At 41.5% G+C, this 26,677-nt stretch overlaps 1 protein-coding gene across 1 annotated transcript in view; it reads right to left on the reverse strand.

Moving 5' to 3' along the window:
- Nucleotides 1-1,644: 1,644 nt before the first annotated feature.
- LOC124711310 (lysosome membrane protein 2-like) overlaps nucleotides 1,645-26,677 on the reverse strand; it is a 430,303-nt gene continuing 405,270 nt past the window's right edge. Inside the window, exons 8-10 of the mRNA XM_047241326.1 lie at nucleotides 15,861-15,979; nucleotides 11,097-11,225; nucleotides 1,645-3,431 (exon numbers count right to left, since the gene is read on the reverse strand). Of these exons, the coding sequence (XP_047097282.1) occupies nucleotides 3,222-3,431; nucleotides 11,097-11,225; nucleotides 15,861-15,979 (458 nt within the window). The 3' untranslated portion in view covers nucleotides 1,645-3,221. The remainder of the gene's footprint in view (nucleotides 3,432-11,096; nucleotides 11,226-15,860; nucleotides 15,980-26,677) is intronic.

A 26,677-nucleotide genomic window follows, 5' to 3' on the forward strand; every position in this document is an offset into this window, starting at 1 on the left:
GAGTACTTGGCAACTTCCACAAACTTAAAATATAATTTCAAATATATTCAAAACTTTTTCAGTGATGTACCAATTGTCTGTCCTCTCCTCCCCCCCCCCCCCCCCCCCCCCACACACACACACATAAAAATAGTGAAAGGGATAGACTTTATCAGGTAATACATTTTTAGCTGTTCAGATTAGGTATGACAATTTCATTTATAACTTCTTTATGAGTAGCTTTACTCAACACACTTTTCAGCTATTACGTGCAAATACTGTTGAATGCATCTGCAAAAATATATCACTGTAGGACACGTAGCCCTAGAGATATGACATCATAAACACTGAGAAGTGTGAAAACCTAGCTGTGGATGAATAATCCATAACTAATAAAACCAGCATAGTTAGGCTTTTGCATCTTCACTCATGTAAAGGCTTCAGATACTCAATGTCAAACACTTCACACATTAATTCATTTGTAACAAGACATTTGAAGCAATTATATGCATTAGAGTCCTATTGTTTAAAGAATTTCGTGTATCTCTCTCTTTTTGGGTGTGTTTACTGGTCCCTTCTAACCAGTCCACGTATTTCAAATAACTTCCGGGAATTCAGCCAGGTAACACTTTCAGTGATCACCGAAATATCGGGGGTCACTGAAAGTGTTATCTGGCTGAATTCCCAGAAGTTATTTGAAAGTTGTATATGCCAGGAGAAACTCAGGTCTCCCAGTCCACATATGACTGGCATCCCAACCACATGCTAGCAAATTATGATGAATTACCATCAACAGATATTTATGGAAATTAAGTTATATTAGGTGAAATCTAATGCAAATCCCCTACTACCTGCAGAGGCAGATTGGTAACATCATGTAGAAGTAAAAGGAAAACAAATTGCAGGGAAGACAACAATCTGAATATATATGCTGTTTATTGAGGTGGTTAGATGTAATAGCTACACAGAGGTGTCAAGCAAAACTCGGTGAAGAAACTGGAAACTAAGCATCAATTCAACTGAAAGCTTGGTGATTTTATTAAATTCTGATAATAGTGATTATGCTGCAGTATTTAAAGGCAATAAGTGGGTTTCATAGCCAAATCAATGAATGTCAATAAGTACTGCCCACTTTTGCCAGTGTAAAAATTACTGAATGTATTCTGATGTTCCAATTAAATTATACATAGCTAATTGTGACAAGCAGAGCAGCAACAAATACTTCAAAACAATAATGAGAAGCTATTAGTCAAAATGAATAATTGCCTACAAACAATGGTTCCGCAAAATATTGTGTACTTGGACATAACATGTGCTATTGTTCTTGTTTCACTACTGTGATAATCTCAGTCCTGTGATACTGCATCTGCTGCAGCAATGTCACTATGCTCTTCTGCTCGTTAAGGAACCATACTAAAACTTCTCATTCTTTCTAAAGCGAACACATGCAGTAAATGGCATATTTTTTTCCGTTTTAAAAATCCTTATTCTTATTAGCTTAAATGATTTGCATATCAGTCAAAGTTTCCTTGTGATGTGTATCATCAGAGTCTCCAAGGGAATTCTCATGCATGCATACACACATTTAAGGCAGTTTGTTACAGTATTGACAAAATTTATGGAAGAAGTAAATTTATAATAGTCTCAGATACAAAAAAATAATAATTTATAGCAAACAAGCAAATACATTTTCAAAGATAGAACAATACAAGTACAAAAATTATGTTTGTCTCAAAATATATGGAAGCAATTACATTTCTTTTAATGATAAAAATATTATCACATAGCTCTGCATGTAACAGGTAAATTTTACTTTGATGATGTGATATAGCTCGAATGTGAAGTTAATGTCCAATAGTAGTTTCAGAGTAAAGTCAGATTTTTAAAACAAATCTCTTTGCAACATTAGAGATGTTTAAATGGATGTATTTTAAATCCTTCTGCAAACATTCATAAAATAATTTGTGGCAAAAATATAATTATAAAAATATATTTTGTAAAAATGAGCCAAAAAGGGCTTGTGTAGTATATGCTACCAAGAAATTGCCACAAAAACTGTTTTGCATTCTTCGGCAAATCATCAATGTCAAGAGTTAATTATTTACTGGAAGGTAAACCATGTTTACAAATTTATTATTATTTTCTCCCGAATAGGATCAAATATTCCAGGAAAATGTTTCATTTTGGCTTTAAACACCAAAGAGATATGGCATATTTATGACAGATAAAACAAGAATACAATGCAAATTGAAGTCTAACATAAATAGTGTACAGGAGTTACAGCAATAAGCTGGATACAATCCATGTGTTGTACATTATAACCTTATAATGAAGTCATTTGCTTTGACTTCTGTTTATTTAAATTCATATATGACCATACTGACATTATTGTTTGTACAAGACAAAATTGAAACCATTGGAATGAATCAGTTGACAAGATAGAGTTGAATATAGAACTCAATGATCAGTATTTCTGCAACTAATTATGAATATGGCTTTTTGATGGCCACTACTGAAGTGTTGTCTTCATTGGATACTACAAGTAAAGTTATGCTTCTCCTTGTATTGGAAAATTCACAAACACACTAGTGACTGTGACACACTGATAGGCTTGTGCAGTTCATATTTTGCAAAAACTAGTGTGTCTACAGCAATGGAGTCATTTGTTTGAATATTGTGTACATTCACGAAAGAAACTTTTCCACAAATACAATGCAGCTTCACAAATCTATTGTGAGAAATAGCTGTTTTAAGTTCCTTTGTTTAATGACACGTTCAAGAGTATTGAAAGTGAACAACTTTAAATGTTCTATGTTTGTGAAAATGTTTTCAGAAGATTCCAGACTTCCATAATACTGTTCAAAGCAGCACTTTGTTAGGGAAGTTGAGGCATTTCAAAATTATAAAGTGTGGGACAACATTATAATGATTACTGTTACATTTCACTGACATTACACTGATATTAACCTGTCAAACACCCAAAATATATTGCATTTCCACAAACATATTTCTGACTTTTACAGTTTCTTTTGAAAACTATACTCAAATGCCAGACAACCCTCAAAATGAAGAAAGACATCAGAACACAGCTCTCAGTCATTATTTGATATAGTATCAGCGAGACTTTGCAGTTCCGACACTGCACGTATCGTTCATGCAAAACTTTAAACTCGCAATTATTTTTACACTCTGTAGCACTTTGAAGAAATGCACTCCCAGATGTAGGCACCTTTGACTTCACGCTACAGTGGCTTGAGTACATGGTCTTTACTCTCTGTCCTTCTGGTGCTGCACATCTCTGACCTGTATTTATGCAGAGTACAACTCAGCATCACAAAACACAGCACAGCCAATGCTAAGAGACCCCAGCGGAGGATCTGGCGTGCAAGGTTCACAGTATGTGTTGCGCTGTACAGTATTGAATGCAGGTCAGGAGGAAGTTCATTCATGGCCTATGAAAAAATAAAGAAGAGTAGCAACATTAGCATATCATAATTAAAATATTATAATGTGTGGTGTCTGTTCTTTTGGACATGTCTGAAAGAACAGACACCATTTTGATCCAGCAGCCACTATGAATTAAGATACAGAGGAATCACTGAAATTGGCTGCAAGTGGGCATTGACTGAAATCAATGGGTAAGTTGAAAATTTGTACTGGACTGGGATTTGAACCCATGTTTCTTGCTTATTAAGCAGATGCTCAGACCACTATGCAATCCAGACTACCCTAGCATGCCTCCCATCAAACCCAGCTCAGTTTGACTCCTGGTCTGGCACAAATTTAATTTGATTTAAATCGACATCCACTTGCAGCCACTATCTGTAATTTCTTTGTGTATTAATTAAAATACAATTATTGAGAAAATATGTGGCCCACACAAAGTGCTCTTTCCCATTTCACATCATAGCTAGTTATATTATCTTTTTTGGATTGATTTGGAGGAAGAGACCAAACAGTGAGGTCATCGGTCTCATTGGATTAGGGAAGGATGAGGAAGGAAGTCGGCCGTGCCCTGTGAAAGGAACCGTCTGGGCATTTGCTTGAAACAATTTAGGGAAATCACGGAAAACCTAAATCAGGATGGCTGGACGTGGGATTGAACCATCGTCCTCCCGAATGCGAGTCCAGTGTGCTAACCACTGCGCCACCTCACTCAGTATATTATTTTTAATCAGTGAAAATTTAACTGTTCGTAGCATGATACTTTTTCCCTTTTCTTTCAGTGATGTGTATAGAATAAATTTTGAATATGCATCTACTTTCGAGTACATCTCGTGCTATTGCGGGTTGTCAGATGCTTAATTGAACAGGTCATTTTATGTTCCATGTTATGCTCAGTGTCAGAATATTGAATGCTGATAAATATTTATAATACAGAAAGTTTTACAGAACTTGGAATCAGGTGATGAAACTATTGTGTGCGCTAATAAATCACCTTGATCTTAATTATACACATTTTTGTTAAAAGAGAATTGAGCATGTATTACTGAAAATATTGAAAGCATGGAGTTTTCAGTGATGTCTCTCACATGGGTAAAGGGTGGAGAAAGAACCATAATTAGATGTGTAATGCTGCATAAAAAATTTATGACAGAAGCTGGGAGGATGGTTAACTGATGTTATTTGAAACGTAGAAATAGATCTACTAGTGTTATTCTTATCTCTGACAGTTTAGAAATACATGCCCTGGCAGAATCAATCTACACTGGTATCTGTAACAAGTAGAATACTTTTCTGTTATTTTTAATAGACATCCTTCAGCCTGGGCTGAGCAACACCAATTAAGAGATCACACTGTATGGAATTAATTTTCATCTGAGTGATTTATGTTATAGATGTGCTCACAAGACTTTTTTAGTACATTTATTGGGAGAACTGTGATCAGGAGAGATGGATTTCATGTAGAATGAAAGGCTGCAATGGTAAGAAGTGAAAAAGTAAAGCTTTTCAAAGTGAGGTTAGTGTTGCTTGTGGTGGCCTTAACGCAAAGAGGTGTGAAGGTGATCAACAATCAGGTAAGTGCCTAGAGATCTGAAAAACAAAAATATGTAATTAGAGTGATTGAGCTGGTCCAGAAAATTTTGAGTTGGTGAATTTTTTCCTCCATATTGGAATGTCATAGAAACAGAATTATCAATATGTAGGAAATAATCAAATCAGTCATTTTATGATTTCAGTTTAAAACAGAGCTAGTCAATGGTACATAAATTCTCTACTTGATCCATTAATATATTTTGTATAATATAATTTTTCACTTTATTTGCATTCATACATATGCTGGTGCGTTGTTTGCTTGTGTATTAGTGTAAAAGAGCCCTTTTTCATGTTAATAATACAATTTCACAATTATAAAACACACTTTTTACTTCTTATAAACCAGTTACATGAATTGTTATTTCCTTGGCCAGCATATTGAGCATTTTGATGTAGGTTCCACAACTGTAATATTGATTTTGAACAAGATACCAGCACCAGCTGCAAGTTTCTTTTTATTTAAAAAAAGATGACTGGTTTAGGTCCCCAAGACCATTATCTGGTGGCACCAACTTACATTTTTTTTAAAACCAAAGTACAATGGAATTAATCATATAGAGAAGAATATAACAATAAGCCCAACAGAACTGATCAACCACCATGTTATCCTCAGTCAACTGGCATCATTGGATGCACATATGGAGGAGTATGGGAGTCAGCACACCTCTTGCCCATCCATTGTCAGTTTCCAGCATTTGGAGCTGCTGCTATTTGGTCAAGTAGCTCCTCAATTGAAGTCATGAGGCTCAGAGCACCCCAGTAGGTCAACAGTACATAGCAGCCTAGATGGTCACACATGCAAGTGCCAATCAGGCCCAATGGTGTTTAGCTTCAGTGACCCAAAGGGAACCGGTATATCCCCTGCAGCAAGGCCAACCATCAGCAGCAAGAGTAATAAAATAATGTTAAGAAACAGTTCCACCATACACTTCATAACGTTAGCAAAATAAAATAAATAATGTTGTATAAACTCCTCCTCTATTAATTCAATGACATATATTCAAATAACCTACTGGTTTCTGTGAAATCAGATTTGGTACATTTCAGTTAGTATGATTGTTGGTTGCTGTAGGGCTCTAAACAGTCTTCTGATAAAGAGAAACACCACCCTTGTCACACTGCCATGCTTTTCTTTACTTTCAATTCCTTTTCCTCTGCAACTTCAATTCATTATTTGATGTGACTAGGTTACAGGAAATAGATATATGAAACAAACTAAATAATATTTAAAAGCAACTCCTCAACAAACATCATAAAAACAGCATGAAAAATTACATTGTAAAAAGCTTCTACAATTTAAGAAATCAAGATATGTAACAACCTGAAGGAATGAGTGGTTTTTCAACCTCATTTTATTACACTTGCTGTTGATGTATATGCTATATTCTTCTCTATATGATTGATTTTGTTTTTCTGTAATATGTAGATATCACTGGATAATGGGCTTAGGCACAGGAACCAGTCACAGTTATTAAAATAGAAAAGTGCTACTGGTGCTGTAATTTTATTCACAACAATAACAACAACAATAATACTGATCATCAACATCATCATCCAACATCATAAAATCACAAATGAATTTTCTTGGGTCATTAGTCTTCTTATTGGTTTGAAGTGGCCCACAACAAATTCCTCTCCTATTCTCTAACCCCTTCTTCTCAGAGTAGCACTTGCACATTACATCCTAAATTATTAGTTCAATATACTCCAATAGCTGGCCACACATGAGTGGATTTCTGTGACTGATCAGAACCATAGGCCAGTTCTGCAGGTGTATCTGATAGATCAGACCTGCTGACATGAGGTGTGTCATTTCCCACTAATGTGCTAATGTGCAGTCACTGCCCATTGGATCTAGCGCTCTGATCTGCCTGCAGGTCAGGTCCATTTGTATATGGTGACAAACTGGCATATTTTTGTGATTTATATGCAGACCCATGACTGCAGTGCATGTTCAACAGGCAAGAGGCCACGAGCGACACATCTCGGGAGTTTTTATTGAGTGTCACTGCAAGTATATTGTACAGTACAGTATGATGTTATATAGTCATTTTATTTACTGTAGTACATTTTCACACTTTGAAAGCAGTTTACACCCTCAAGAGAAAATATGGATGATGCTATGAAGAAAATTGTGGCAGTAGCTGCTTGGACCTTTGTCATGTACAGTATTTTATAATACCTGTAAAATAACGGACATAACACAGTTAAGTGTAATAGCCTACAATAATGAACATAGGACAGGCAACATTATTTTGACACTCAGTGTTGGTTTGTACAACTCATTCCACCTCCCTCCCTTTATCCCCTTTATACTTCTTTCCAGAGATCTACACCTTTCTGAGATTATTCCTGAAATTGTTGAAGGTATTTTAAATCCATCCTTGCAACTACAACAAAATTTGTATTTTTGTCATGAAATTTACTTTGTTCTATTAAAATGAAGCATCATTAGCAGTCTTTAATGAAACATATTTGCGTGCCAGCTTGCTTTCTGCACCTAAAAACATTTCGCTACAATAAATGTTTGTTACTTATGATAATGCTGTCTGCTTGTGTGTTTGAGATCTCCCCTCATGTGGCACTTGTTAGTTTTTATAAAACTATGTTCCACGGTTCAAATACAGTCTAGAAATTTTTCAACCATCTCTATTTGTCCTACTTTTTTGCACTCTTGTTTGTGTGATGTTTGCTTATCAGTTTTCAGGAACAAGGTATTTCACACCCCTACAGTTTTATACATTTTTCGATGTGGCCACTGGTCCACTCCCTTTACTATACTTTTAGCAACTAAAACTTGCTGTCAACTGAAAACTATTCATTCATCATTAGCAAATTTTGAGTAACACCTATATTTATTTGGTTTCCATATTAAAATTTGCTTCTTTTGGCAAAAGAAAGCAGGCTTTACCTAATGTCACCTCACTAACATTCTAGTGTAGTTGCAATTGGAGTAGGATACTGAAACAGTGGTTTATTAAATGAGGAACTTAGTTCAAATCAGGTCAAAAGCTTATGAAAAAGAGGTTATTGGCATAAATATAAAAATGTAATTTCTTCACATATCCTGTTACAAAGCCACACTAATTCAGATTTCACCAGCCATCCTCAACTCTTAAAAAATTACATCATTCCATTTGCTAAAATCATGTTTTGATATCTCAAACTGTTTTTGAGATAGGAGGGATGCAGTGTTGATTTTGTTCTAGCTTTATCACTGAACTGCATGATCACAAGTAAATTCGCTACATAAAGCAATTTTCTTAATAAAGACAAGATAGAGACCTTCTCCAAGTCTAAAGAAAAATTCAATAGGTTAGCTAAATTTCATATACAGCATCATATGGCCTAATATGCATCAAATACAAATTCATGGCAACCCCTATTCTTTGTTACAAACTTTTAGAATTTCGGGCAGTATATTACTTACATGTGAGATATCACAATAACTAAGACCGTTAATGAAATGATGTGAACTTCATCATGAAGGTGACATACAAAGCTATGACAGATGTAAAAACCATTTTTTTACTGAATAGTTTCTTTAAAATTGTGAGGGAAAGATTCCAGTGTAGCTGACATGAGCGTGAGATTCTGCTGAAGTAGTGTGTCAGCCATCAGCTCACCAAAAACTCGCATACTTGGTGGAATGAGGAGTCGCAGAAATCCACCCATCTGTGTACCTGCTCAGAGGCCAGAGTCTCAGTTCCCAGAACAGCAGGTAATTGTCTCAAATCTGTGCCTCCACCTCCACACAGGTGGGGCTGTAGATCTTCAAGAATCTGCCAGAAATGTCTGTGGGCTGTTGCTAAAATCTGTTTGTTTGTGACCAGCTAATCTTCTCCCTCTGATGTCTTAACAGATGTTGTATTATCATGTCCCTTCTTCTCATCAGTGCTTTCCATATGTTCCTTTTTTGTGATTTTGAGGAGAACCTCCTCATTCCTTACCTTATCAGTTCACCTAATTTTCCAACGTTCTTTTGTGGTACCACATCTCAAATACTATACATTCTCAGAAATTTCTTCGTGAAATTAAGACCTTTATTTGATACTAGTAAACTACTTTTGGCCTCCTTGCCTGTGCTAATGGCCTCCTTGTCATGTTGTCCTTGCTTCATCCATAAAGTTTGCTTACAAGGCAGCAAAATTCCTTAACTTCATGATCAATTTTGATGTAATGTTTCTCACTATTCTCATTTCTGCTACACCTCATTATCTTTGCATTTTTCCAGTTTACTCTCAGTTCATATTCTTTACTCATCATAAATATTCATTCTGTCCAAATGATCCTTTTATTATTCCTCACTTTCACTGAGACAGAAATACCATCAGCAAATCTTATTGATGGTATCCTTTCACCTTGAATTTTAATCTCACTCCTTAACCTTTCCTTAATTTCTGTCATTGCTTCTTCAATGACAGACTGAGGAGTAGTGACAAGATTGCATCTTTGCCTTACCCCTTTTTTTTAATCTGAGCCTTTGCTCTTTATCTTCCAAATCTTATTATCCCTCTTGGTTCTTGTACTTATTGTACATTACATGCCTTTCTCTACAGCTTAACCCTATTTTTCTCAGGATTTTATACATCGTAAACCACTTTACATTTCTGAACACTTTTTCAGGTTGACAGTCCCCTATTAATGTGATTTTTCTTCAGTCTTGCTTCCATTATCAAGAAAAACATCAGGACTTCTTCTCTGGTGCCTCCAACCTTTCCTAAAGTCAAACTGATCATCATCTAACAGATTCTCAATTTTATTTGCCATTCTTCTGTGTATTATTATTGTCAGCAAGTTGGATGCATGAGTTGTTAGGCTGGTGTGTGATGCTATTGCACTTACCTGCACCAGCTATCTTTGGAACTGCGTGGATGACACTTTTCCAAAGTCTGATAGTAAGTTGCCAGTCTCATAAATTCTACACACTAACTTGAATAGTCATCTTGTTGCAACTTCCCTCAGTGATTTTAAAAATTCCAATGAAATGTTATGTATCCCTTTTGCCTTATTTAATCTCAAGTCTTCCAAAGCTCTTTTAAATTATGACTAATACTGGATTCCCTGTGTGTCCAATATTGACTCCAATTTCTTCTTGTGTCACATCAGACAATTCCTTCCCCCTCATAGAGGCCTTCAATGTGCTCTTTCCACGTATTCACTCTCTCCTCTGAGTTTAATATTGGAATTCCCATTGCATTCGTAATGTTTCCCAGCTTGCTTTTAACTTCACCGAAGGTTGTTTTGATTTTCCTATATGTTGAGCCAGTCTTCTGACTGTAACTGTATCTATTGATATTGATGTTGAGTGGTATCTTTGTTGTGATTTTCTATGCTTCTGGTGGCAACGTGTTGTAGCAGGAAGGAAGAATTGGAACTGATGTGTGTAGAGGACTGTCTTCTTGTGGTGTTGTGATTGAATCTAAGAAGTGATTATTAACATAAAGAAGAAACAAACTAAATACCTGTATCTTTTCACTTATTTTTGTCCATTAACCTAATGAATCCAGAAAGTCTTACAAAAAATCGGAAACATAATCTTGAAGACCAACTGTGCCAACTACATGAAGAACTAGTATTGGACATTGATGAAAAGTTAAGTGGCAACACAACCATAAACATTCAGACCTAATCTGAAGGAAGAACTCTAATACTGGTATCATTTTTGCTTCTTAAGGTATTGCAAAACATTCATACAAACCAGTTCACTCTAACATTGAGATTTGCTAAGCATTATTTTAACTTCAATTTTGTTCTTGTTAATAGAGATTAGATTAGAACTAATTTCAAGCTTCAAGCACCATGACTTCCTTCAAGCTATAATCACTCATCATCAGGCTGCAAACATATTAATTTGGTATCCTATTTTGATTACAGTTTTGAAACCGTATCTTCCTTTATGTCAAACATTAATATGCAAGTTATTTTAGGCACTTTGGGTGTTCATAAATATAAATCAGAAAAGTCTGTAACATGTAATTATTCTCACTATTCATGGCATAATTAAATGAACAGATAGTAATTGTGGGACCACATGCATAACAATACAACAACTGATATTGTCTACATGGTATACTTACTACTTCCATCCAAGCAATTGGTAGTATCATTCCTTCAGAAAACCTGTCCAGTTGTGTCAGTACTTTTGATTTTTCAACTCTTACATTGAACTGGAGGCTCGTTTTACCCCTCATCACTACTCCAAGTGTCTGAAAGTAAGCATTAAATAGAAATAAGTGGATGTTACATTTGCTTGCATTATAAATATTACTAGCCAATTGTGCTGAAGTATATTCCATTTAAATGCTGAAGAAACAAACTAATAATAATGATGATTATGATGATGATGATGATGATTATGATAATAATATCAGAGCTTTTATTTTTATCCTGTATTTCCTTTACAGCATCACAGTTTAGTTGACAGCTTAGCAGGCCAATCTTTGCATGAAACATTCAGCCACATAGGTAACACATAATACACTCCTGGAAATTGAAATAAGAACACCGTGAATTCATTGTCCCAGGAAGGGGAAACTTTATTGACACATTCCTGGGGTCTGATACATCACATGATCACACTGACAGAACCACAGGCACATAGACACAGGCAACAGAGCATGCACAATGTCGGCACTAGTACAGTGTATATCCACCTTTCGCAGCAATGCAGGCTGCTATTCTCCCATGGAGACGATCATAGAGATGCTGGATGTAGTCCTGTGGAACGGCTTGCCATGCCATTTCCACCTGGCGCCTCAGTTGGACCAGCGTTCGTGCTGGACGTGCAGACCGCGTGAGACGACGCTTCATCCAGTCCCAAACATGCTCAATGGGGGACAGATCTGGAGATCTTGCTGGCCAGGGTAGTTGACTTACACCTTCTAGAGCACGTTGGGTGGCACGGGATACATGCGGATGTGCATTGTCCTGTTGGAACAGCAAGTTCCCTTGCCGGTCTAGGAATGGTAGAACGATGGGTTCGATGACGGTTTGGATGTACTGTGCACTATTCAGTGTCCCCTCGACGATCACCAGTGGTGTACGGCCAGTGTAGGAGATCGCTCCCCACACCATGATGCTGGGTGTTGGCCCTGTGTGCCTCGGTCGTATGCAGTCCTGATTGTGGTGCTCACCTGCACGGCGCCAAACACGCATACGACCATCATTGGCACCAAGGTAGAAGCGACTCTCATCACTGAAGACGACACGTCTCCATTCGTCCCTCCATTCACGCTTGTCGTGACACCACTGGAGGCGGGCTGCACGATGTTGGGGCGTGAGCGGAAGACGGCCTAACGGTGTGCGGGACCATAGCCCAGCTTCATGGAGACGGTTGCGAATGGTCCTCGCCGATACCCCAGGAGCAACAGTGTCCCTAATTTGCTGGGAAGTGGCGGTGCGGTCCCCTACGGCACTGCGTAGGGTCCTACGGTCTTGGCGTGCATCCGTGCGTCGCTGCGGTCCGGTCCCAGGTTGACGGGCACGTGCACCTTCCGCCAACCACTGGCGACAACATCGATGTACTGTGGAGACCTCACGCCCCACGTGTTGAGCAATTCGGCGGTACATCCACCCGGCCTCCCGCATGCCCACTATACGCCCTCGCTCAAAGTCCGTCAACTGCACATACGGTTCACGTCCACGCTGTCGCGGCATGCTACCAGTGTTAAAGACTGCGATGGAGCTCCGTATGCCACGGCAAACTGGCCGACACTGACGGCGGCGGTGCACAAATGCTGCGCAGCTAGCGCCATTCGACGGCCAACACCGTGGTTCCTGGTGTGTCCGCTGTGCCGTGCGTGTGATCATTGCTTGTACAGCCCTCTCGCCGACACTGACGGCGGCGGTGCACAAATGCTGCGCAGCTAGCGCCATTCGACGGCCAACACCGTGGTTCCTGGTGTGTCCGCTGTGCCGTGCGTGTGATCATTGCTTGTACAGCCCTCTCGCAGTGTCCGGAGCAAGTATGGTGGGTCTGACACACCGGTGTCAATGTGTTCTTTTTTCCATTTCCAGGAGTGTAGATGATGGTGGTTGTGGCTGTACATAGTCAAGTTTGCATCTCTGACATTTCTCATTTTACTGTTTCTGACATGCCTGCTCAAAATCTAAAACAGCAGCTGAAGTAGATGTGTGCCAGCTTGAATTTATCCTTATAGCACTTCAGAGGAGCACCGTGGGGCCTCATATCTGTGCTTACATTGCTATATAGAATTTGTCAAAGAAGTCTGTAGTTTCTCATACAATGGAGATGCCCAATCAACCTGAGTTGGTGGCCATCGATTGTGGTTTCTATACTGTAGACCTTTGCCTTGTCAAGAACAGTTTGTGTTTGGTATGAAGTCGCCTCATTTGAAGTTCATACGGTATCTAAGGTTCTGTTGGTTGAAGCTTTCTACACTGATCATTATAAAAAGAGCCGCAGCAGGAAGGACAAGACAGATGACTGCTATTGTTTGCAGGCAGGTGGATATAACTACACATACAAAATAAAATGATTACAGTTTCAACTTTGAAGGATCAAAATTTATTAAAGTGCATGGTCATAAAACATACATTGAGTTGCTAGGCACTAAGAGCAAAGGTATGAAATGGTAAATACCACTGATGTTTCAGTCACCTTCTTTGGAGACAGTGGCAGTTGTGGAGTTCTTCATGTCAGCTGGTACATTACTGGTTTCCCAAATTACAAGCTACAGGTTGAATAATCTGGTTTTAGAGACAAACCAGCACTCTGAATGATTGCCAGGGAGATGTTGTCAGGTCTGGGTGCCTTTCTTATTCTATCTAGTGCCTTGCTAAATTCATGAAATATTGATAGCACTGCCATCCAAGTTTGTGGTGGATGCTATGGGACATGTCTGAGAAAGTTGTTAGGACAGCCAAATCATTGTCAGACCTTCCACATAGCTTCTCTGGGCAGTTTATAAAAGGCCTTTTCTAAGTCACAGAACACTAATAACAAGGGCTTATGTCATTCCCGGCACTTCTCCTATAGTTATTGCACACATCTTGAAGTTAGCAGCAGCAGCAGCAGCAGCAGCAGCAGCAGAACTAATGTTGATGGGCAAGCTGAAGTGCTCTTCCCAGCAATTCAAAATGGTGTGACCATTAGTGAGGATGATTGTACTGTCAGTGGCTTTCAGGGCTCCTCATGAGGAATGAACAGCCCCACATATTTCTTTCATTCTAGTATAAAAACTCTTGAAGTCCCTGGCATCTGACAGAGTTTGGGAATTTCTTAACTTTTTATTGCCACTTGTTGTTCTTGATTGTTCTCATTTCAGTTTGACACTTCTGTGTGAGCTCTTGAAAATGTGATATCTTTTCCATGGAGGATGGATTTGAGTAAGACATAGGTAAGCATCCTACTTAATCCATATGAGGTTGTTGATCACTTCATTGTTGTCATCGAACAAATATTTTTTCTTCTTTGCATCAAAACCGGTGACCAGCCTTTTTGATGGTATTTTTTAAAGTGGTCCATTTCTGTTCAACATCTGTTATGTTAGATGGCGTTTTGCCAAGTCTATCCAAAAGTGTTCCTTCCAAGGCAGCCTGAACAGTTATATCCTATGGGCTGTTCATACTGAATTGTTTCATGGAAGGGTTTGAGAAGTAGGATCATGATTTACGATGGACAAAGACACTCAGATGGCTAACTGGCAGTTTGTGATCAGTTAAACAACTGTCTGTGATTCAAGCTGATTTCGCGATCATGACATCTTTCTTGTCATGCTGATAAGTGTTGACAGTCAGAGATTCCACTGTTTGGAGCATGGATGCATCCTTACAGTTTTATAATGATTAGGGAAATGGGATTGCATACTGGTGAATAAAAAGCTCATGCTCAGTGCAGAGACCAAGAAGTAGCACAGCAGTGCAGTTTCAAACACCTTGCTTACCCATGATGTTACTCTAAAAAAGAATCTCAGTTGTATTGGTACAAAATGGCTTGGCACTATACTGGGTTTCCGACTGCTATGGAGATGCTCTCTGCGTTCTGTGCTAAGTATGGCTTTATCGCCACTTATACTGCTTGCCTCATGCTAAAACCTGTGCCGAGAGATGGCATTTAGCTTCTAGGGAATATTTATCATTCACTTTTAAAAGAACTATTTGGTGAAAAAGCTTATTTTTGATCATCTTGTGGTATCTTCACCTCATGAAGGACTGAATTTTGTTTTCTTATTCATCACATTTACTGTGCAGCATCAAATTAAACAAAGCAGTGCATGAAATTTTAAAGAGTTTGCAAAGGTAAAAAAAAAAAGCATAATGTAGACTTTACATATGGTTGATTTTAGCTCATATATTACTGTGTATGAAATGTAGATATGATATCAAAATTTTCTTTGAAATTGAGAGCAGAATGTTGTATCATTCTCAAGATACTGGTTTTCGTATCTGGCAGACAGTCAGATGTGTGCATCCACTTCCATCCATGTGTATCAGGAATCATGGTCATAACAACTGTCACATTTCATAAATGGTTTGGAATGCAGAAACAAGTTTCTTTGTGTGCGAAAGACAGTATGCAAAGAGGCACATTATATGATAAATACTCTAAACCTTTTTATTCACTAAGATAAGGAAGTAAGTTGTCCACAGGAGTGAGAGGTTTGGTGAAACAGGATGCATAGACATGTCAATAGTGCTTAAGGAAAATGCAGGTGCCACATTTAAACATGTCCTCAGCAGCCCGAGAGCAATGTAGTATGAGATTTAGCTTGTCCACAGCCAAATGGCTAACATGCTTACATACTGTAAGAAAGGAAAATACATAACACAGTCTTCTACAGATATTTATGTACATATGGTCTACCAACTTTGATACTTACTGGATGAATATCTAGATAAATGTCATGTTTTTCTGGGTCTGGTTTCATACCCTCAATTGCTTCAAGCAGTTCTTTGTCTCCTAGGTGGAAGTGGGGAAGTGATACCATGATTGGTGCACCTAAATGAAAGTAATAATACACAAATTACCACACAGAAATTTTTCTACATAAATCTGCAATATTAATAATAGCGTTAGCAACAAGTTATGGCTTACATTTTATTGTGTATTCCTGAGAAAGCAGAAGTTATTTGTAACAATAATTAAAACAGTAATTGAAATTCCTGGATGGAGCAATACGGGAAAGGCAACCACACACCTATACCAGGTCGAGGCATGGAGCACAGTAACACATAACAGAAAACAACATTCACACTAGCTTTTGAGCACTAGCTCCTTCTCTGGTAATACTACATACATTCACATATACAACTACAGAGACACAGAAACACACACCCAAGGCCATGGCAAGACTACTGCAATTACTAATACTGTATTACTGAAAGCAGTTGCCTGAGCTGATGGAGGTGAAAAACGAGAGAGAGAGAGAGAGAGAGAGAGAGAGAGAGAGAGAGAGAGAGAGAGAGAGAGAGAGAGAGAGAGGGGGGGGGGGGAACTAGGGGGGGGGGTGAGAGTAGTGGGGGAGATGGCAGTGCATGATCTGGAAGGAGGAGGAGTGGTCTGGACAGAACAGAGTAGGGAAAAGCCAAGGTGAGGCAGTGGGAACAGGTTACCACAGGTTTAAGCGAAGGGGATGGAAAAGGTGCAGGATGTGTGGGAGAGAGAATACCCATATGTATAGTTCAGAGAAACTTGTGCTGGAAGAGAGTATCCAAATAGTCCAAGTAGTGAAGCTGCTATTTAAATCATTTTTGTGTTGTGATGCACAACATGTTCGGCAACTGGATGGAAAAGTTTGTGGTTTGTCACAGCTTGACAGTAGTCATTCATTTGAGGAGACCGTTAGTTACTTATCATGCCTGTGTAGAATGCTGTACAATTATTGCATCATAGCTGGTATATAACATGGGTGCTTTCACGTGTGGTCTTCCCTTTTTTAGACCAGTCACACCAATAAACGGCATGGTCATTTGTGGAAGCAGCCATGTTTTATATCAGCTATGCTGCAATTACTGTACAGCATTCCATGTGGGTGTGACAAGTAGCCAGCTGTCAACTTGCACGATTAGCTACTTCAAAACTGTGACTGGTTGCATGATTAAATGAACAGATAGGTCTACATGACTAGATCAGAGAAAGCCTACCACTCAAAACCCAGAGAGAAAAAGCAAAGTCTGTGAAAGGTCAACAAAGGCCACATAAGGGACAAAAAGAAGAAGGCACACAGAGGAAGGAACACAGGCAAGGTGCCCCATCTAGGGAGCAGCCAGAAGCCCCCAAAAGTTGAGTTTGTCAGTGGCCGTTCATGCAGACAGACAGCTTGTTGGTTGTCATGCCTACATAGAATGCAGCACAGTGGTTGCAGCTTAGCTTGTAAATCACATGACTGGTTTCACAGGCAGCCTTGCCTTGGATGGGATAGGTGATGTTAGTGACCGGACTGGACTAGGTGGTGGTAGGAGGATGTACGAGGTGCATTCAAGTTCTAAGGCCTCCGATTTTTTTTTCTCCGGACTGGAAAGATATAGAAACATGCGCATTGTTTTAAAATGAGGCCGCGTTCATTGTCAATATGTCACAGAGATGGCAGCACCATACGGCAGATGGAATTTTACCGCCAGCGGCGAGAATGAGAACTGTTTTAAATACTTAAAATGGCGATGTTTTCCTTACTTGAACAACGTGCAATCATTCATTTTCTGAATTTGCGTGGTGTGAAACCAATTGAAATTCATTGACAGTTGAAGGAGACATGTGGTGATGGAGTTATGGATGTGTCAAAAGTGCGTTCGTGGGTGCGACAGTTTAATGAAGGCAGAACATCATGTGACAACAAACCGAAACAACCTCAGGCTCGCACAAGCCGGTCTGATGACATCATCGAGAAAGTGGAGAGAATTGTTTTGGGGGATCGCCGAATGACTGTTGAACAGATCGCCTCCAAAGTTGGCATTTCTGTGTGTTCTGTGCACACAATCCCGCATGACGACCTGAAAATGCGAAAACATCCAGGTGGGTGCCACGAATGCTGACGGACAACCACATGGCTGCCCGTATGGCATGTTGCCAAGCAATGTTGACGCGCAACAACAGCATTAATGGGACTTTCTTTTCGTCGGTTGTGACAATGGATGAGACATGGATGCCATTTTTCAATCCAGAAACAAAGCGCCAGTCAGCTCAATGGAAGCACACAGATTCACCGCCACCAAAAAAATTTCGGGTAACTGCCAGTGCTGAAAAAATGATGGTGTCCATGTTCTGGGACAGTGAGGGCGTAATCCTTACCCATTGCGTTCCAAAGTGCACTACGGTAACAGATGCATCCTACGAAAATGTTTTGAAGAACAAATTCCTTCCTGCACTGCAACAAAAACGTCCGGGAAGGGCTGCGCGTGTGCTGTTTCACCAAGACAATGCACCCGCACATCGAGCTAACGTTACGCAACAGTTTCTTCATGATACCAACTTTGAAGTGATTCCTCATGCTCCCTACTCACCTGACCTGGCTCCTAGTGACTTTTGGCTTTTTCCAACAATGAAAGACACTCTCTGTGGCCGCACATTCACCAGCTGTGCTGCTATTGCCTCAGCGATTTTCCAGTGGTCAAAACAGACTCCTAAAGAAGCCTTCGCCACTGCCATGGAATCATGGCGTCAGCATTGTGAAAAAATATGTACATCTGCAGGGCGATTACGTCGAGAAGTAACGCCAGTTTCATCGATTTCGGGTGAGTAGTTAATTAGAAAAAAATTCGGAGGCCTTAGAACTTGAATGCACCTCATATGGGACAGGTCTTGCATCTAGGTCTATTACAGGGGTATGATCCATAAGATAAGAGATTGGGATCAGGGGTTGTGCAAGGATGGACGAGTATGTTGTGTAAGTTCGATGGATGGTGGTATACCACGGTAGGAGGGGTGGGAAGGATAGTGGGCAGGACATTTCTCATTTCATGGCACGACGAGAGCTAACCAAAACCCCGGTGAAGAATATAATTCAGTTGCTCCAGTCCCGGATGGTACTGAGTTACGAGAGGAATGCTCCTCTGTGGCCGGACTGTGTGACTTTGGGAGGTGGTGGGAGACCGGAAAGATAATGCACGTGAGATTTGTTTTTGTACAAGGATGGGAGGATAACTGTGGTCAGTGAAGGCTTCAGTGAGAGCCTCGGTATATTTTGAGAGGGACTGCTCATCACTGCAGATGTGATGACCACGAGTGGCTAGGCTGTACGGAAGGGACTTCTTGGTATGGAATGTGTGGCAGCTGTCGAAGTGAAAGTATTGCTGGTGGTTAGTAGGTTTGATATGGATGGAGATACTGATGTAGCCATCTCTGAGGTGAAGGTCAACATCTAGGAAGGTGGCTTGGTGGGTTGAGTAGGACCAGGTGAAGCAAATGGGGGAGAAGTTGTTGAGGTTCTGGAGGAATGTGAATAAGATGTCCTCACCTTCAATCCAGATAGCAAAGATGTCATCAATGAGTATGAACCACGTGAGGGGTTTAGGATTGTGGGTTTATAGAAAGGGTTCCTCTAGATGACCCATGAACAGGTTAGCATAGGATGGTGCCATGCAGGTGCCCATAGCCGTACCATGGATTTATTTGTAGGTAACGCCTTCAAAGGAGGAGTAATTGTGGGTGAGGATATAGTTGGCCATGGAGACTAGGAAGGAGGTTGTTGGTTTGGAATCAATAGGGCATCTGGAAAGGTAGTGTTTGATAGCAGGAAGGCCATGGGCATTAGGAATGTTAGTGAACAGGGAGGTGGCATCAATAGTGACGAGCAGGGCACCGTGTGGTAAAGGGACAGGAACTGTGGAGAGTCGGTCGAGGACATGGTTGGTATCTTTTATAACAGAGGATAGGTTCCAGGTAATAGGTTGAAGGTGTTGGTCTACGAGAGCAGAGACTCTCTCAGTGGGGACACAGTAACTGGCCACAATGGCGCGTCCTGGGTGGTTGGGTTTATGGACTTGAGGAAGCATGTAGAAGGTGGGAGTGCAGGGAGTGGTAGGTGTACATAGAGAGATGGACTCTGGGGAGATGTTCTGGGAGGGGCCTAAGGATTTGAGTAGTGACTGGAGATCCTGCTGGATTACTGGAATGGGATCACTGTGGCATGGTTTGTAGGTGGAAGTATTTGACAACTGATGGAGTCCTTCTGCCACGTAAGCCTCGCAGTTCAGAACAACGGTGGTGGAGCCTTTGTCAGCAGGTACGATTATAAGGTTGGGATTAGTTTTTAGATGTGGACTGTGGTTCTTTCTGTGGATGTAAGGTTAGTTTGCATGTTGGGGGATTTGGGGAATGATGTTGACGCAAGGTTCAAGGTTAAGAAATTCTGGAAAGTTAACAGGGGGTGGATCATGGTTGGTTGGAGGAGTGAACTGAGTTAGGCAAGGTTCAATACTGGTCTTTGGTCGAGTCTGATTGGTAGGGTTTGTGGCAAGAAAGTGTTTTCATTGTAGGGACCAGGAGAAGGAGAGAAGGTCTTTAACTAGTCCTGCATGGTTGGATTTGGGAGTGGGGCAAAAGGTGAGGCCTTTGGAAAGGACTGATATTTCTGTGGGACTAAGGCTTCTGGAGGAAAGGTTTGCAACTGTGTTGTGGGTCTGTTTAGATTCTGGGTTCTGTGTGGTGGTGGGAGGGAGTTTTGGGGGGTGGGGTACGTGTAGTAGGTCTGCAAGACATGGTTTGTCAGCTATGAGGGGGCATGGTGGAGGTTTGGAGGTGGTTGCAGACGTGGTGGACAGGCATAAGTAGGAAGTGAGTAGGATGGAGAGTTTTTTTGAGGTGACATTGTGAATGTTGCTCAAGTTCCTGCAGGGCAAGAGTTTCAATGAGTAGTATGGATTCCAGGAATTTGGGATTGTGTAGCAGGAGAATTTTAGTGTGGAGAGAAGGTATTGCAAGGACGTTTGGGCTTGTTTTACATGATGATGCAGGACTATGTTGGTGAGGGCTAAGGATTGGCGGAATCTGAACAGGGGGAGGTCATTGTGGAAGGAGAGGTGGCAACCAGAGATGGGTAATTTGATGGTAAGGCCATTAGGGGGGATTTCATGATCCAAGCAACAACGCAGGAACAGTATGTGGGACTGGGATCTGGCTAGGGATAAGGAACCCTTTTCTGTATTGACACAGACGGAAGGAGCAAGGATCCATGGTGATGCAAAAAATTATGTACGAAGTAGAATTAAGTCCAAAAAATTAGGCAAAAATACACCCAAATATGTGTGAAAAGGACAAAATGGATGCACAAGGAGGGGGGGGGGGGGACGAGATGAAATCTGAGGAAGATGATGATAGTGGAAAACGAAAACTCACTAAAATGGGCAAAAAGTCACAAGAGTCAAAGTAGAGAATAACTAATCAATATTAAATACATGTATATTACTGTGGGTAGCAGGTTTGAGGGCGAATAAGCGTAAGGGGGACAGCAGTTGTGACTGGATGAGGCGGATTTAGTGGATGCGAACAGGGATAGAATGGGGAAAGTGTGGAGGGTGGGGAGAGGTTCATAGTTACAGATGTAAGATCGTGTGGCACCAGAAAAGTGCAGGAGGTAACACGCAAAAATACGGGAACTGACACAGGGAGTGTGATCAGTGTGAAGGTATAGGCTTCATTATATCGGCAGGAGCAATGTGGGACCTAAGATGCTGCACTAACAATCAGCGTGGTCTTGAGGCCATCTGTTGCGCGCAGCCAAGATGGTTGATACAGTGTGGCTCATAAGTAGAGCGTGCAGTGCAGTTCGTAAGGCAACAAGAGAAACACAGGAAAGAAAAGAAAGAAGGATGGACATTGAGTATAGCGGATGCAAAAGAATGTAGCTACAAAGGAAAACAGCACAGGGTTAGAATCGAAGAAAAACAGTCAGGCAAAAATCAAACGATGGAAAATCCAGGATGGAATGTAACATTACCAGACAAGGAAAGTTGTTACTCACCATATAGGGGAGATACTGAGTCATGATAGGCACCACAAAAGGATTCACACAATTGTAGCTTTCGGCCATTAAGGCCTTTGTCAGCAGTACACACACAGACACACATGCATGCACACACACTCACGCAAATGCAACTTGCACACGTCTGCAGTCTCAGAGAACCGAAACCACACTGCAAACAGCAGCACCAGTGCATGATGGGAGTGGCGACTGGGTGGGGGTAAGGAGGAGGCTGGGGTGGGGAGGGGGAAGGGTAGTATGGTGGGAGTGGTGGACAGTGAAGTGTTTGCAGTTTAGACGGAGGGCAGGAGAGAAGGTGCGGAGGGGGGATGGGGTAAGTAGCAGAAAGGAGAGAAATAAAAAGAAATTAAAAGACTGGGTGTGGCAGTGAAATGACGGCTGTGTAGTGCCGGAATGGGAACAGGGAGGGGGCTGGATGGGTGAGGACCGTGACTAACGAAGGTTGAGGCCAGGAGGGTTACAGGAATGTAGGATGTATTGCAGGTAAAGTTCCCATCTGAGCAATTCAGAAAAGGTGTTGGTGGGAAGGATCCAAGTGGCACAGGCTGTGAAGCAGTCACTGAGATGAGGAATATCATGTTTAAAACTGCAACACTTCACTGTCTGCCACTCCCACCATACTATCCCTCCCCGCCCCAGCCTCCTCCTTATCCCCACCCAGTCGCCACTCCCATCATCCACTGGTGCTGCTGCTCACAGTGTGGTTTCTTTGCAGATGTGTGTGCAAGTTGCGTTTGCGTGAGTGTGTGCGTGTATGTGTGTCTATTGCTGACAAAGGTCTTCATGGCCGAAAGCTTTAATTGTGTGAATCTTTTTGTTGCGCCTATTGCGACTCAGCATCTCCGCTATATGGTGAGCAGCAACTTTTCTTCTCTGGTATTGAAGCATAAAACTAAGTCAGCCACTGAGACATCATCTCCTAACAACAGGTGTAGTGAGTCAGGAAGAGTCCACAACAGGGCAGCTAGGTTGGGACAGTCCAGCAATATGTGAACCACCGTCAAAAGGGAACCACGACACTGGTGCGGGTCTTTGCAATGGGAGAGATGACCATGAGTCAGCCAGGCTTGGTTGCTGCAGAGATGGCAGAGGATGGTAGAGTTCTTGAGAGACAACTGAATGGAGAACCTCCACTGATTTGTAGTCTCATTTATCACCATTAGTCAGACTGGTCCTTCCCGTATTCCAGATCTCCAAACCCTAATGGCATAATACTGATCAAAGGTCTGTATGTGGAATAATGATCTCAAAAGTAAGTTTGCTGGTATCCAGCTTGGCCAAACTATCAGTGAGTACATTCCACAGGATCTTGACGTTGCCTGGGGTCCAGACGAAGGTCATTGAGCATCCATATTGTTCCAGGATATACAGGGAATTCTTCACAGCAATGACTGCAGGTGAGAAAGTACCCACCAGCACAGGAACTGCTGTGCTGAAGAGTAGGAGAGATGGCTATAAACCATTCAGTGAAAACACTACAGCCATCCAGCAAGGAACACAGATCACTATGTCCCATGTGAGTATAAGGAAAACCCACAGGACCAGCAACCATCGAGCCATCAGTATAGACTACTTCCAAACCCTGTGATGTGCCAGTGATGGAGAAAAATTGGTGGTGAGGGTCTTGGGAGGGACTGAGTCTTTTGGACCCTGTGATATGTCAAGTTGACGCTGTGGCTAAGGGATGCACCATAGAGGTGTACATGAGTGGGCCCAGATGAGAGGTGGAAGACGAAGCAACTGGAGTTCAGAGAGGATGGACCAGTCAAGGATTATGATCATAATCCGTGATCTGGGCCACCATAGTGGGAGACGAATTTCCATGTTTCAAAAGAAAACATAGTAGTTTGGATGCTTAGGGGAGCTGCAATTGTGGGTAGCTTAATAGACAAGCTGCTGTTATCACATGATATGCAATGGAGGGCCGCCAATTCCCTTGAGCAAGCTGTTCACAGGCCTAGTTCAAAAGGCTCCTGTCTCAAGTCCAACCTTGCAGTGGTGTTTCAGATCCAGTACCTACAATGCTGAGGGTGGTGCCAAATCATATGCCAGACTCCCAGTATGTTGACACCGAGGACAATTAACAAATGATCAATGAAGAAACTAAGTGGGTGAACCGCTACACCATGATAAAGATGGGACTGTATCAAGACTTTGTAAAGCTGTAGAATGTTAGTACAATCTGTGCCCCAGCTGGTGCTACTCAGGCAGAAAAGTGTATTAAAGTGCAGACAGCACTTTTGCTTAAGCTGGTGAAGATGAGGAATCCATGTCAACGGAGAAGTGGAGGCCAGTACTAAAAGGCGATTCGGGGGCCAGTTCTAAAAAGCGATTCGGAGACCAGTTCTAAAAAGCGATTCGGAGACCAGTTCTAAAAAGCGATTCGGAGACCAGTTCTAAAAAGCGATTCGGAGACCAGTTCTAAAAAGCGATTCGGAGACCAGTTCTAAATAGCGATTCGGAGACCAGTTCTAAAAAGCGATTCGGAGACCAGTTCTAAAAAGCGATTCGGAGACCAGTTCTAAAAAGTTATAGGGGCCCAGTTCTAACAAGCGATATGGAGACCAGTTCTAAACAGTGATATGAAGACCATTCCTAGAAAGTGGGAAGTCTCCACAACATTGAGTAGCTGGCTGTCAAGGTAAAGTTCTGGTTGTGGGTGAATGGAACGATGTCGACAGAAGAGTATTTTGTAGTCTTGGTGTCTGAAAACAGAGCCATGGGTTAGGGGCCAAGCCTGCACATTTCATATTGTGCCTTGCCGTCAACATTTAGTGACACCAACATTAGAGGAGTAATAGTAGAGGCAGAAGTCATCAGCATATAAGGAAGGTGATACTGAGGAGACACGAGTTGCTGCTAGACCACTGATGGCTACTAGAAAGAGAGGGACACTTGGTACAGAGCCCTGGGGAATCCCATTCTCTTGGGTATGGGGAGGGGGACTGTGGGAAGCACCAACTCTAACCCACAACACACAGTGACAGGAAGTTCTGGATGAAAATTGGGAGCAGATCCTGGAGACCCAACTCACGTAACGTATCAAGGATGTGGCATCATCATGTGGTGTCATTAGCCTTTTGCATATTGAAGAAGACAGCTATAAGGTGTTAACACCAGGCAAAAACTGTTCAGATCAAATACACCATGTACATCATCAGACTATTAGTAGTGAAAACCACCCTGGGATGGAGCCAGAAGACCTCAAGACTCAAGGAGCCAACACAGCTGCTGGCTCACCATGTGTTCTAGCAACTTACAGAGGACATTGGTGAGACTTTCTGCACAATAACTGCCCATTTCTAGAGCATGCTTACCCGGTTTCAGCACTTGGACAATAATACTTTCCATTGTGATGTGAACTCACCATCACTCCAGATATGGTTAACGATGGCAAGGATATGATGCTGGCAGTCCACTAGTAGGTACTTGATCAGTTGGTTGTGGATGTGTTCTGGTCCTGTGGCTGTATCAGGGCACTGGGTTATGACACTGACCAATTCCCACTTGCTGAATGGCTCCAGATGGCATGTAGTAAGAGAGAATTTATTTCACTCCACCCACTGTTTTACAACATGAAAGGCAAGTTGATAATTCTCACTGAGGCTCAAGCACAATCCAGAGCAAAATGTTCGCCAACAGCATCTAGGTCAGGGTAGGCAGTGCCATTCAAGGTAATACCTGGTACACCTGCAGGTGTCTGGTATCCGTAAAGATGTCTGATCTTAGCCCAAATCCGTGAAGGAGAGATATGTGTTCTGATGGTTGCAACATTCCATTCCCAGCATTCTTGTTTCCATTGTTTTATTAGGTGGCAGACCTGAGCACAGAGCCATTTAAAGGCAATGAAATGCTCCATCAATGGGTGACACTTATGGTGCTGGAGGGCCTGCCTATGATCTCTAATGGCCTCTTTGTGATTTCTGATGACCATCAAGGGTATTGTCTTCCGTTGGGGTGGGTCTAATGAACAGGGGATCACTAAATCAGCTGCTGAAAGGATGGCTGTAGTTGTATTCTGGACTGCCTCATTGATATCTCCATGAGGTGAGAAGCCAAGGGCAATGGCATGGCGGAGGTGAAAGCACCACAGTCAGTACTGTTGAGAGCCCATATGGCCAAGTGTCCAGGGGAGTTATCCTTAGGGAGGGTATGGGTGATAGGGAAGTGGTCACTACTAGACAGTTCACTGTGGACTCTCCAGTGGATGGATGGGAGAAGACAAAGGCTGCAAATCAAAAAGGATAATGGGCAGTGAAATCACCAAAGACTAGCAAAGGTGGGTGGAGCTGAGAAACCAATGGAAACAGTATGTTCTGAGACATTTTACCATTGGGAGGGAGGTAAACATTCCAGATGGTAATATCCTAAAATGCCCATACACCGAATAGCCACAGCCTTCAAATGTGTATTAAGAGGCACAAGTTCGCTACTTAGCATGTCCAGAATACATGTCAAACTCCTCCCGACACGCTGTCATAGACAGCATGGTTCCATGTAGGGCAAGGGTCCACTTTGCTGGAAACCAAATCTCCTGGAGGGCAATGCAGAAGGAAGCTGTGCTTAGAAGGTGTCGCAGCTCAGCCAGGTGGTGGAAAAATCTGCTACATTTCCACTGGAGAAGAACGTTGTTCATGTATTGTGAGGCCATCAAGGGACCAAGGAGACAGGTTATGCCCTAGGGTCACCTGCTGTTACTGATTGAGAGATTATGGCAA

This window comes from Schistocerca piceifrons, chromosome 8 (assembly GCF_021461385.2).
Source record: "Schistocerca piceifrons isolate TAMUIC-IGC-003096 chromosome 8, iqSchPice1.1, whole genome shotgun sequence".
Classification (NCBI taxonomy): domain Eukaryota; kingdom Metazoa; phylum Arthropoda; class Insecta; order Orthoptera; family Acrididae; genus Schistocerca; species Schistocerca piceifrons.